At 45.1% G+C, this 13,763-nt stretch overlaps 1 protein-coding gene across 2 annotated transcripts in view; it reads left to right on the forward strand.

Moving 5' to 3' along the window:
* Nucleotides 1-542: 542 nt before the first annotated feature.
* Nucleotides 543-13,763, forward strand: part of VWC2 (von Willebrand factor C domain containing 2) — a 53,024-nt gene continuing 39,803 nt past the window's right edge. The window contains exons 1-3 of one of the 2 annotated variants that reach the window (XM_059855272.1): nucleotides 543-692; nucleotides 1,834-2,615; nucleotides 9,203-9,332. In XM_059855272.1, coding sequence (XP_059711255.1) covers nucleotides 1,902-2,615; nucleotides 9,203-9,332 — 844 coding nt within the window. In that variant the 5' untranslated portion in view covers nucleotides 543-692; nucleotides 1,834-1,901. Of the gene's footprint in view, nucleotides 693-910; nucleotides 1,051-1,833; nucleotides 2,616-9,202; nucleotides 9,333-13,763 lie in introns of those variants that run through there. The other variant, XM_059855281.1, reaches the window with a different exon arrangement.

Below are 13,763 nucleotides of genomic sequence, written 5' to 3' on the forward strand. Positions count from 1 at the left end.
CTCAGCCGCCCCTGCCCGCGCCCGGGGCGGGTCCGCAGGCGTGCCCCGGCCGCGGGGCCGCGTCCCGCACCGCGGGGAGAGCGCCCAAAGCCGCAGCGGGACGCAGCGCGCAGCTCACGTCCCGAACCGACGCCCCTAACACCGCCAAAAGTTTCAGCCGCCGGCGGGGCCGGCCCCCAACGCGCCCGCCTTGCCCCGCTTTCCCTCCCGACCGCCGCTCGCCGCTCCCGGAGCGCGGCCGCGGCGGGGCCCTGCGGCAGGAGCGGGCAACCTCCGCCCCGCACACCCTCCGGCAGCGGCAGGGGCGGGCAAGGCCGCTGCACTGCCGCCCCCCGGCGGGCTCCGAGTCCCCTCCCCGCGCCGCGCCCTGCGCCCGGCCCGCACCCGCGGCGCGGAGAGCGGCAGGGAGCGCGGCAGGGAGCGCCCGTCCTGCCCCGCCGCCCCCGGGGACGGGGGCGCCCGGCCGCCATGTGAGAGCAGCGGGGCCCGCGGCGGAGCCCGTCCCCGGGGCGGCGGGGCCGCACCGGCTGCGGCCGCCGCGCCGCGCTGCGGGCTCGGCAGGTCTGCAGAGGCGAGCGGGCAGCAACAAGCCGCCTTCGGCCGCCCGCCCGCGGCCCCGCCATGGGAGCCGGGCGCGGGGCGACGCTCGCCCGCCCGAGCCGCCGCCGGGGCTGAGCGCGGCGCCAGCGCAGGTACGGAGGGAGGCAGGGAGGCACGGAGGCGTCGCGCCCCCCCACGGGGGACCCGGCCGGGCTGGGGAAGGGGCTGGCCCGGCTCCCTCAGAGCTCCACCGAGAGGAGGTCGGGCGGCGCCGCCCGGCCCTCCGGAAAGTTTGGGCGGGCGGCGCGGAGCCCCGGCTCCCCTGCAGCGGCCGGGCCGCGCCGGGCAGCGCTGCCGGGCGGGCGGAGCGCGGTGCCCAGCGATGCCCTCGCCGAGGGCCGGCGAGGCGGGCGGGTAGAGAGGCTTTTGAATGGCTTTGGGGAGCGGTACCGCGGAGGTGGTGTCGTGCCGGGAGACTGCAGCGGCATTGCTTGTCGTGGCCAGAGTAGTGTACGTATTTTGGTTTGGGGTTTTATTTTGGGTCCCGTCCCCCCCCCCCGATTTGGTGTGCAGTGTTTCAGGGAGAGGAGCCGGGAGCGCTGCCTAACTCCTGGAGGATGTGGGTTAAATGAGCCTTGGCTGCTGAAACTCGGAGCGGCTCTACCTTGTCTTTCGAACACGGGCGAGGGAGAGGTGGTGTGTGCTGGTTTGGGTAGTTCGGAAGGGAGGTAGTTTGTCTTTGCTCGCTTTAGTGTGTTTGGTTGTACTTGTCTGTTACAGAAACGTGCTCGCTGGTAGGTATTTAAACAGAACCCAAACCAGCGTACTTCAGACTGATTAAGAGGTTAATGAAAATCATCGTGTGTGCAGACAGTGAATAGCACTCAGCTGGGTAATTTCTATTCCGGACCTTGCTGGATTTTGGGGAGCTCATTTAGTTCATCGGGCGTCCCTCCTCTTCACACATTGTCATTTGAAAGTTAAAAATAACCTCCCAAGCGCTCTGAGTTTTGCCTGAACCTGCCTTTGCAAACGCTGACTCCCCGGAGTTCTGCGTGGTGCTCTCTCGGAGCCGAAGACGCTCGGTCCGTGTCCAGAGCCCTGCTATTTATAAGAGTTGGCAGAGCGGGGGAGGAGGAGGAGGGATGCAGCAGCAGGCTGTTTGCCTTTTGCATAAACTACCGAGGCAGGTTGCATATTGTTTGAGATGTTGCATCGGTGGAGGCGAGGCGGGGTGCGGGGTGGGGGGAAGAAGTGCAGAAGCTGAAGTATTCCTAATCCTTCTTTTCCTAGGGACTGTGGCTTTACGAAGCGCTTCCCTCCGATGTGAATGCAGTGTCCCCTGTGGGATGCAGTAGGTGATGCCCAGCTCGACTGCAATGGCAATTGGAGCTTTCTCTAGTTCTCTTCTCGTAACCTGCTGCCTCATGGTTGCCCTCTGTAGCTCCACCGTTCCCGTACAAAAACTGGCCAAGGCTCAAGACAAACAGGAGATAAAGGCGAGCCAGGAAAAGAGAGATCACACGTCTACAAGGGACAGCCAGACAGGTCCAGGGAAAATGAATGAGATCGGCAGGAGCGGGAGGGAGGAGGGTAGCAGGGACTGGAAGAGCAAAGGAAACAGGAACTACTCGAACAAGGAGTCTTGGACTAAGCAAAAGCAGGCTTGGAACAGCCAGGGGACAAGCAGTAAATCTGGGAGCATTCAAGTGCAAGAGCAAAGGGATGCTGCTCCCGAGGAACCTCAGGTGGCTGAAGATTCATCTCTCCCAGCATCTGTTGCGAGCGTCACTCCCGAGCCTCCGGAGGAGTACGCCTATCCGGACTACCGTGGGAAAGGCTGCGTGGACGAGAGCGGCTTCGTCTATGCCATCGGGGAGAAGTTTGCGCCGGGCCCTTCTGCCTGCCCCTGCCTCTGCACTGAGGAGGGCCCGCTATGTATCCAGCCCGAGTGCCCCAGGCTCCACCCTCGCTGCATCCATGTGGACACCACGCAGTGCTGCCCACAGTGCAAGGAGAGGAAGAACTACTGCGAGTTCCGAGGGAAAACCTACCAGACCCTAGAGGAGTTCATGGTAAGGAATGAAGCCAAAGTCTTTTTGTGGGTTTTTCTCTTGTTTAAAGTGGCATTATGGTCTTTAGCTGTTTTCTCAGGGAGTGTTCTGTGTCTCCCCCTCCTCTTCACATTTCTGTGTTAATATTACTTCTGCAGTCCTGTAAAATATTCCCCTTAAACATGACCTTTCTTGCTCTAACATTTTTAAGTGAGGGTGCTGATCTTTATTAATTCCTTTGGTATTTACAGTAAAAACTGCTGCTTGGAAGGATGCTACTCAGTGGTGTTCTGGATTTTGTGAAACTGTTAAACTTCTGCCTTGCAGGGATCAAGCAGGGTTTTGTGGGCTGACTTCTATTCCTAGTAATCAGTTTCTGATGATCCCTTCTTTTTTAACAGTAATTTCTTTTTCCTTATTAACTATTTAGGTAGTGCTGCCAAGGTTGCATAATGTTTGCTCTCTGTGAATGACTATAGGCCTTCTTTTTAATAATAGCATGGTTTGCAGTCTTGATTGCAGTGATACCTAAAGAAAGGACTTAAAAAGCTTCATGTTTGGGGAAATCCTTTCAGACCAGGGTCTTTTTAGCATTATGCAAGGTTGTTATCATTGAAAATGCAAGATGTTACAGTGCACTCAAAAGTTTTGGAGTTGGGGCCAGTTTTCTGTTTGTTTTCCTTGTCTTTTTCCATTTAGTATTTTATTGTGGTTGAGACCTGTAAGCAGGCTCTAAGAATGGCTTGTGAAATTTCTTGTGAGTGACTATTAGATGCAGGGCTGTTCCAAAACCCATTTCTGAATACACTGCAGAATTTCATGCTGAATATATTGAGGGTAGGATGAAATATAATTCAAGGTTCTGGAAGCTGAGCCCCTCTCAGGGTAGAGAAATAGAAAGTGTTTTTGAAGGCTGAAAGTAAGTTGTCACATTTGCTCTCTGGTATTTGGATGATCATGAAAACATAGCTTTGGTTCATAATGTCTTTCCATGTTCTTCAATTTAAGAAAAACTAAACAGAACAGAATTACTTTCTCCATAATAAGAGCGTTGTCATTTGCTCTTCTTGGGCAGGAGTGCGCAGAGCAGGGGTGAATTGCAAGGTATGGCAGAAAACATTGTATCATCCTCCCTATTTCCATGTAATCCTCAAGGGTTACATTCAACATCAGAGTGGAAGTGTTCTCCTTAAGGGGGACCAGCTTACCTTACCAGCAGCTAGTTGATGTGGCCTTTTCAGAGATGGCTTTTGAGATCCTTTCTTTCCCAGCAAGCTTAATTCTTGAGGAGTGGCCAAAAGATGAAGCTTCTCCATACCTTCACCATAGGTCAGTGTTTTATAGGCTTCTCCCTGCTTTTCATTCTCTCTCTTCTACTGAGTTCCATTTCCTAGCCTTTTTCTGTAGTGGTGTTGTAGTAATGGCAGTAAAGCAAGCTTAAAATACTGTGTTAAATGTGTAGTAAGTGTAGAACCTTAATGTTCCCTGGTACATTTGAATATGACTGACAGCCTTGGTAAAAATAGTGTTGAACAGTGGCATGTATAGAAATGTCCTGAAAAAATTTTGGTTTTCAGCTTTCTTTTTAACTCCATTCAGCTTTTAGCCCTTGGCTTCATATCTTCCTCTAATGAAACATTACTGCTTTGTTTTACCTGGCTTTGGAAACACAAGTGAGAAGGGATGTCTGCTCAGTACAAACAAAGAAAGTTATTGATGCAATTAGGCAGTGGAACTGCAGCATGATTAATTTCCTATGTGAGAACCTTGTTTTTTTAGTTGAGATTCAGTGTTGGTTCCAATATTGTGAGCACAAGCTGTAAGTGCAGCTGTTTGCCTGGGCCGCTGCAATCAGTGGAGTTGTCTGGCAACACAAGGTGCAGATGTAGTCAGGTTGCTGCTGCTCAGTGGAAGCAATAGCAATATGCAAGCAATTGCACAGTTTCAAAGGTAATTTTGTAAGTTTAAACTTGATGGTCTTGGTTGACCATGCAATCTCTTGATTAAGGTCAGGGAAGGAGTTATAAATGGATAGTGATGTGATTTTTCTCTGCATCTGCTCCTACTATTTGTGGCAAAGAGTACCTGAAGGAAGAAAAAGGTGACCTCCTAACATTTAAGTGACATTTTTTGTACAAAAATTTATGTATAGATATGTAATTATGCATGCAAACTTGTGAGTCTGCTTCTACAAAATTCCTATATGGCTTGGCATGGCAAAGAATTGCCCTGACTGGAGCCAGAAGCCGAGTGTGCCATAGAATTTGAGGTTTGATATGTTTCTTCTTTGAGTTGCAGTCCATCCTTCAGGCTTTGCTTGCGTGTGCATGTAAGCATGCATTTTGTGTTTTCAAAAAGAACATGGATGTCAGCACAACACACAGCTTGGGTATAGGGAAAGGATGAAGTCTCATAAAGCTGTTTCCATCAGCACCACTCTGGTCACCCGTGGGTATTGTGGGGCAGAATAGCAGTGTGATCACAACATCCATATTAGTGGAACTGGTAGCAAAATCTTTATTTGGTGAAATGCAATGGGTGTTAAAGCTCTGCACTGAAGCTGAAGATTTCTAAAGCACGTGGTCCAAATCTTCCAAGTACAATTTGAAAATGAAGGCTGATGTATAAAGTCTTAGGAGAATGAGGAATTATCTTCAGAGGTGCAATGTTTTGAGAAAGACCTATCGTTTTGAAACCTGTTGCTTTGTGTCTTTTAGAATTTCCTTGCTACCACAAGTGGTATTTGTTTTGTGGGTAAGTTACTTGGAAATCTGGAAGTCAACAAACCCAAAGGAGTTTTGAAAGATCAGTGGTATTTTGAAGGCACAGAGGAGTAAAAGCATGGCTGGTATGTTTATTATTGTCAGTGTAACCCCATTCTTGTTCTCCTGGGCTGTGTAAGTGGCAAGAAAATATTAGTAAAAATTCCAGTATAAATGAAAATAAATTTGGGGTTATGACTGTTTTTTTTTTTTTTTAATTTGGCTCTTCTCAAGGCTGAAGGAACCAAATGTAGATTGTATATCTGTTATTAATCCAGCTTTTTGTTGGTTTTGTTTTGATGTCTTTTTGGTTTGTAATTGAAGTTGGACATTTGGTAGGGGAAAGCTCAAATTGCTTGGGACTACAAATGATTTGTCACATCTTAATTATGAAAATTTACATTAAGCTGCTGGATAGACCTACTACCCTTACTAAGCTACAGCTTTGTTCACACTCCACTAGTGGAAAATGTAGCAGTTTACAAGCAGTTTACACCGTAGTGCATTTGCTCTTTTACAGTGCCTGCAGCTCCTATACCTCTGCTCATAAACTTCCCTTTAAACAGTTCTAAAGAGCTAGGGTTTTTTTGCCATCTGTAGTCAATTTTCTACAAGTTTTGTGGCTGCCTGGTGAATACACAAGATTTCTGTTGCCTCTTGTTGTCTTCCTGCAGTTCTTTCATAGGCAGAACTGCTGCTGCTACAGAGTTAACAGCTTCATCTGTAGACCATGGAGATGTGGTATCATCAGTTGTCAGAGAGAGATTGATATTTTTTCCAGTCCAGCCTGGTTATGTAGAAGTGCTGAGCGTGAGTGCTGCTGGGCTGGTCATTCCCCACAGGAACAAGAGGGATGCTCCTTGCAATGACTGCCACTGGGAACTGCGCTGCAGGGAATGCACTTGCACTGCATGAGTAGAGAGGGGAAATGAAGGACCAAATGTGTCTTTTCATTCTGATTTATTTAGCTGCTGTTACATACAGGAACTGTCTTATTGTCTCTCTCTCTCTAGTGATAATTAAGTCTCCAAGTATTAAGCTGCCATTAAGGTGCAGAAAGTGGGGGTTTTCTACAGTTCCTGCTGTATCCTGATGATCAGTAAAAAGCAATGTGTTTAGTCCAAGGATGAACAAATAATGGCTGACACTGATACCATTTTAGCAGCCACTGTGCTTTGCTTGCATGCCTGAAAAGAGCTTTGTTGAAATGACCTCGTGGATACCCTCATTCCTGCTGCCATTACTCAGGTTGGTGGGTTGCACAGATGACAGTACTTACCAAGAGTGTACTGGAAGTATTCCCCTGAAATCCCATGATCTAGTACACTAGAAATGCCTTCATCACTGCAGTATCACATTAACAGTCCACTCTGTTCACAAAAAATGTTCTCTTCAGGTGTGTGTGCTGTATAGGACAGAAATGTGTATCATGAGTCATCATTATTAAAAAAGAATTAGATCAGTTTTGTTTCTCAATCAATAGTAAATTACTTGTTTTTTCTGAGAATTTCCGCCTTTGTCAAATTTGGAAATTAGTAAATTTATATAATTAGAACATGCTTAAATTTTACGGAGGAGAGATTTTATGAATAACGTCTGTGTGTTGCCTTGTTTCCTGATTGTTGTCAGGTACTCTAGTTTTTTACACCACTTCCAATATTGAATGACACAGCTACTAAGCAGTGTCCCGGACTAAGGAATGTCTGTTGTGGTAGCTACTGATCTCATTCAGCTTTGATGGTTGGCAAATTTGCATCTTTTCCAAGTCATGGAAAAAAGTGTTAAAATTTGATTGAAAGCTGTAGGTTTGCCTTGTTGATCCTGATCCTTGGAACTGAGTGCTGGTATTTTTTTCAAGTAGGATCATATATTGTATAATATTTTTATATTAAAAATAATATTTTAAAAATCAATCCTCCTTAAAACCCGTGTTTTTATAATTTAGTAAGTATTGTTTCTAGATATAACTCTAGAAGGAGGGATTCTTGTTGTTGACTTTATCCTTAGAAGCTCAGGTTTGCTGACACTCAAAACTTCACATGTTGTTCAAGTGATTACTTGAAATACCTGAGCCTTTCAACTCTGAGCACTGGATCAGAAACCTCCTCATCTGCTGGCACTCCAGCTCTGGAAGTCAATGTGGCAGTTTAAAAACAATTACAGGACAAAGTTGTCCCAAAGTCTGCAATAAAGATCTTCTGCACAGGACTGTCAGCCTCCATGTGGGATTTCCTAAACAAATGCGTGGTGTTATCCTTGGTAGAGTGTAAAGCAAAGAGAAAATGCAAAGTGAGTAGCCAGCAAATGAAACCTGAAATAAATAATAGTAATAAAAGCAGAAAGCAACACAGCAGGAGACCCTATTTAGGCTTTCTAAGCAGAGGGAAGGGTGTGAAAGATATCTGAGTGCATAAGTGAATAACAGCCTTGGCAGGTGGGAAGGGAAGTAGCAAAGCATGAATGAGCATTTAGTTGGAGATGATGCTTTGCAAGCATCAGCATGTTTGAACTTTGGAAGTGAGAAGGATGTGAGAGGCAAGCAAGCAGAGAATGGATTTGAGGAAAAAATGTGATAGGCTGCCTGAAAATAGGGAGAAGAAGCAGATGATCTGCAAGTTAGACATCTGGGTGATTCTTCAAAGTGAATAATTATTTTCTTTTTTAGATTTTATTTTTTTCTGCTCTTATTGGAGAAGTGAAATGGGGGATTGTCTGCATCAGCTGGAATCTGGAATGAAAATTGTCCATAAAAAGAACAACCTCCTCCTCTAAGTAAATCAGTAATCTGCACAGATTTTAGATTTAGAGGATCGCTAATAATAATGTTCAGCTGCATTTTCATCCTGAGTTCTGAGCATGTGTACCCATGTGGTGTTTTGGAGTGTGGCAATGAGATTTACAGTACAGCATTTATTGCTCTTCACATTCTGCTTCCCTCTATCTTGTGTGGTATGAGGATATCAGCAATGCAAGTGAGATGTGCCTGGTCAGGAATGCCGAGGAGGACAGCCCAAATTGTACATGTGGCAAATGCAGATATTTCAAAGTCCATTTTTTACTAAAGAGAGTCTTGCTACTCTTTTGTTGGGAATTAATTTCTTTGAAGTAGGTCTTTCAAGTAACTATCTCATGGTATTCCTATTCTGTAAGAGTTCTTCAAAGGCAGTAACATTTCACTAGGTAACCTGTATTTTCCTTCACCCCTTCTTTGAATTTCAACTTCCTTTCAGAAAATTACAAATATTAGAAGAATTGTCCAAAACCAATTAACCTATGGGAAATAACTGAATTCAAAAGGATCAGGATTTTTCCTGACTTCTCTTTGAAAAATATAATTTGCAATAAAATGCAGCTTCATACTTTCAAACCTGAAAAAAATACACTAGGGATTTCCATTAAAAGAAGTTTCAAACTTCATTTAGCAAAACTTTTCTTCTTAAAATACATTTTTTTCTCTAAATTATTTTTGAACTTCTAATAGAACTGAGCTAAATTATGAACTTAATTTTCGGAAATTCATTAGAAATTCAGTAAGATAATCTTTGTTTTAGTCCTATTAAAAGTCTTCGCCGTTGTTGTTTTCAACATCCCTCTGACTTCCCCATTCAGTATGTAGGTTCAGAGAAGAACCTGTTTTGGTTTGGTTTTCTTCTCCTGCCATTGTTCTATAACCTTGCAGGAGCCCAGTCTTGCTCTCTGCATTATTTAGGCCACAAAACCAGTTTGTTTTAGAGCAGGGTGGAGAAAGACGTGAAGGAGAGAACATTTCAGATGAGAAGGGGGGCACTGCCCGCTCCAGGAGCGCATGAGGTGGAGGAGCTAAAGGGTGCCTGGTTTGTGTTCCAGGTCTCTCCGTGCGAGAGGTGTCGCTGTGAGGCCAACGGCGAAGTGCTGTGCACGGTCTCAGCCTGTCCCCAGACCGAGTGCGTGGATCCCGTCTATGAGCCTGACCAGTGCTGCCCCATCTGCAAAAATGGTGAGTGATGGCTGCAAAGCCAGCAGGAGGCCTCTGTCAGAGAGATCCATGGTGCTCTGTTCTGCTTTTGAAAAATGATTCAGATATTTGTCTTTTTCCTCGACTGGAGATGGAGTTGTTTATGGATGGTGTAATCCTGTTGTGAGGAATCAGATCTCCCTTGATTGTGGCGGACTCAGTTATGACCTACGTGGATTTTTGTTACCCAAGAGACAGTTAGGATGTTAATACCAGCTGTTGGTGTATCTCTTGGATATATAATTTGCACAAACTCATTGTGGTTGTGTTTCACCTAGGCACACAAAGTGGAGCTCAGACTCTTCATATTATCCCCCTTTCAACATGAGCAGGAAAAGCTACCTTTGTTCTCCATTCATATTTGTTTCCCTTTTAGATATTCTTCTCCTTTTTTTTGGTATTTTTTTTTCCTCAAGGCAAATCAAATGTACCTTGTTGAGTTCATCTAATTTTCATAACTAAATGAATTAAACTCCCAAGTTTAATTGAATATTTTTTGTAACTAAATTAGACAGAAAGTCTCTCTACTCCCAGCAAGGGCTTGTATTAGATCAAAGTCTTAGTCTATTTAGACGAAAGAAATTACATGACATACTAGCTCATCACTTATAAAGAAGAAATGATAATTTATTAATAGAAATGAAAGCTGCAAAATCTCAAATGAAATTATATTTAAAATTAAAAAGGACATTTAAAAATACTCAGATAATGTGCACACATCTATTATTTCTCTTGAATAGGTAGGTATAATTACATCAGCTAAAACAAACTGCTTAAAATTGTGGGAAAGTTGGGGGAGGAGAGAGTGTACAGCATATGGTTTCCACAAATTCAACAGTAGATGATAAGGGATTGTTAATTGCATTGGAGGAGTTTCATTTGTGTGGATATAAAAGTAATTGCTTCATATCCCTTAATTGGTTGTTACAACCCTGAAGGAATTTGTTCTCAGCTGTACAGCTTAAGGGCACTCTTGTTTCTGGAGATGAGGACAGGCATTTTTCAAGGCATTTAGGGGCAGTTCCTGAGAAAGTCTGAATTTGGAAGGTGGTGATGTCATAACTAGCTAGTCCTTAGGATCCTTTAGCACTTGTTTGATGGCAAGAATGTTGCTGACATTGTGCATGACATGGTCTGCTGCAGTTCCCAGGTCAAAGTGACTTTAGCTGGCAAAAGGTCTGTTTTCACTATCAGGGATGGAGTTAAAGCAGAATACCTTAAGACTCTGTAGTCTTTCTCACTGAACTTGTCCAGTGGTCTTAACAGTGTTTGGAGCTGGGTTGCTCTTCCATCAGACACATTCTCCCACAAGCAGCAACGTAATGCACAGCAGTGGCAATCTCCCATTGATGGGTCCCTTTTGGATTAAGGTGGTATAGCCGTGCAGGGCTTGGCTTGGCTGTTCACACAGATTCCCTGACACTTTTCCCAGAAATGAGGAAAAGTTCCCAAAAACTGTATGTGAAACATACCTTTTGTTGTGAGGAAGCTGCCTTTTCAGAGCTGTTAAAGCTGTATTACCTGAATTCTACCAGCAAGAAAAGGATGATCTTGTCCTCAGCCTCTGATTCCCCAATATTACTTGTGTATTTCTCCCATATAACTGAGAGCTGGCATCTCTGACCCAGTTTCAGACCAAGGTGACCACAGCTGCCTGTTTCTAGTGAGATGTACTGTCACTTCTCTGCATGTCAGAGAGCCAGCAGTGGCTTTCCTTGTTAGCTTTTAGATGAAGAAGAAAACCATTAGCAATAACTACAAGACCAAGATAGCTCAGAAGCATCTCAGCTTTTCTGGTTCAGCAGTTTCAGTATAATATCACGAAGAAACTTCTGAGGAAACCTCTCCATCGGGGGAGTGCATTATTTTGAAAAAAGGACTGTTTGCTTTTGGAGCTTATTTTAAAGTATGGTACATGTGCAGTTCTCTAGGAGCTTCAGTGAATTGCTGAATGTTTTTAACTAGATTGGAGCAAAAACCTATTGAGCAGGAAAACCTAGCCTGCCTCATCCTCTCATTTTCAAGCTTGCTGGAACAAATGTACTGTGAATGTGGGTTGGAGAAACAATCATTGCATTGTGCTTCAGGGTTGATTGTTACAGTGATGACATCAATGACATCATGTCAGTGACTCACAAGAGCTTTGGATGATGTACAGGGAGCTCAGCCATTTAACCTGAATGGTGGGAAAGGTGGAGCCATGGAAAGCATCCAAGTGAGGTACCCGCCATCACAATCTGCAGTAGACCAAGAAGGGGTGGGAGGTGAAGTTTGGGTTCTCTACATTTACTAGCATTTGTGTGTTGAAAATGCAGACAGTCAAACTGATTTCCCTCCCTTTCCTGCCACTTCCTAACATACAACACCTTCCCAGCTTGCCTGGTGGAGGATTGCAGGCAGGGACCCAACAGTGAGAGCTGTTACCTCTGTCACTGGTAAGAACGTACACAAAGGCCCGATCAAGGATGGAGGAGATCCAGTGAAAGCCTGTGATTATTGGAAATTAATGAATTCAGTATATTGACCGGTCTGAGACCCTGTGCCTTAGCTCTTGTAGAAAGGCAGGTAGGTAGTTGGCTTCTCTATTTTCACAAATTTGCTGGCAGCCCTTACGAGGAGGGGCAGATGTGTAACTGCACATTGGCCCTACACAACTGTGCACATGTGGAGGTACAGACTTGCTTTGGATGTAAGCAGTGGTGAATGGAAGATTTGTGGAAATAAAGAGTAGTTACATATGTAGTATTTAATAATCTTCTATATCAGCATGTGATATCAAAAAGAAAGCCTGGATACTTCAAAAAGAAGCCTGGATACTTCCATAGCTGAAGATATTATTTTCACCTTTGTGGGCAGGGACAGAGAGTGCTTTAAAAGAAAATTTGCTCTGAAAAGTAGTATATAGAAGAGAAAAAAGATAACACCTCTCTGAGATCTTGGTACCAGGGTAATTTTCCTGCTTTTTGTGTCTCAGGTCACTGCAACTGAGGGGGTTGTTTAGTCTTTATCTTGTATAAATGGCCTGAAAGAAAACAGGGTGAGGACAGAAGGGGAGGGAGGAGAGGCTTCCTTCTCATGCGGATTACATGTTAAGCTTCATGCTTTTGGTAACCATCAGCATCAGCCACAAGAAAAAAATTCAGAAAGTTAAATCTGACTTCAGAAAGTTACATTAAGTAACAGGTGCCCAGTTCAGATCTCTATTCTGCTATACAATAGCATTGTGGTTACTTTTGTGGAAAACATCCCTGTTCACAGCCATATCAATAACCTTAGATTCAGGTACAGACATTTCTACAGTTTGTGCAGAGATCAGGGTAAAGATAATGGGCATACAGTCACTCTTTCACTGGGAAAAGTCTGGGTGCTTCTCTCTGACACATTTGGGGTGGTGGGTAATACTGGTAATGAATTATCTTTCTCTAGATGAAGTTACCTTGGTTGTGTGTTCCACTTCTATTCCCAGCATTAGAGCCCTAGTAGGCATACACAGCTGAATTCTGCTTTGCCTAAGCCTGCAGCCATGGAGCAGCTGATGGAGTCAAGGGTGGCCCTGCTCCTGACGGTGTGCTTGCAGGAAGATGAGATTAAACCCATAACCCATGTGGAGCCTGAGGGGGAGTCGTGGTTGCTAGACCAAAAAACATTTTGATCTAAGGTCCCCAAGAGATTTTTATTTCATTATATGGCTGAAAGATTGCCCCAGATAAAATGAAGTGGATCCTGTTGCACTCCTAGCATTTATCTATCTGTGTGTCAGTGTTGTTTCTCTGTCTAGAGCAGGGAGAGCTGAGCTTCTCCTTTTGGCAAAGGCTCATAGCTGTACAGTCAAAAATAAAAAACCACTGATGCCTGGAGGATCAAGTGTGTTCTCAGGGCTGTAACATTTGCAGGAGATGTCTATTCTTACTGGCTGTGCAATAGGGAGACTTCACTGATTGCAGTCCTTTCAGGTGCCTTAGGTCATTTCAGGACCTAATTTGATATTTGTGTTCATAGTTACGGTTGAAATCATCATTTGGTTGAAATGATTGCTGCTAGTGAGGTGCAGGTGTAATGTGCTGTGGCCAGGGAGGGCGTGTGGTGATGGTTTTGTATCCCTGTGCTGAGGCTGACTCACTGAAACTTGCCTTAGTACCTTTCCGTACAATTGCAGTGTTTGGGCTCAAGGTGACTTAAAAGTGCTTCTGAATGGCAAGGGGGGACCTCCATCTGAGAGAAGGAGCTCTCGAGGGAGAGCTTGAGAAACCCTGGTAGCGGCTGGCAGAGCTGCTGTCTCCTTTTGCTACTATTGGTAAAACAAGGCTTCGTCTCACCCGAGGACTCGGGTCTGTGCTGGTTGATGCAGTACTGTTGTCCCTGTCATCCCTCTAAGATCCAGGTGGAGATAGGCTACCTTGGGCTGAGAGACCT

This window comes from Haemorhous mexicanus, chromosome 1, assembly GCF_027477595.1.
Source record: "Haemorhous mexicanus isolate bHaeMex1 chromosome 1, bHaeMex1.pri, whole genome shotgun sequence".
NCBI classification, from domain to species: Eukaryota; Metazoa; Chordata; class Aves; order Passeriformes; family Fringillidae; genus Haemorhous; species Haemorhous mexicanus.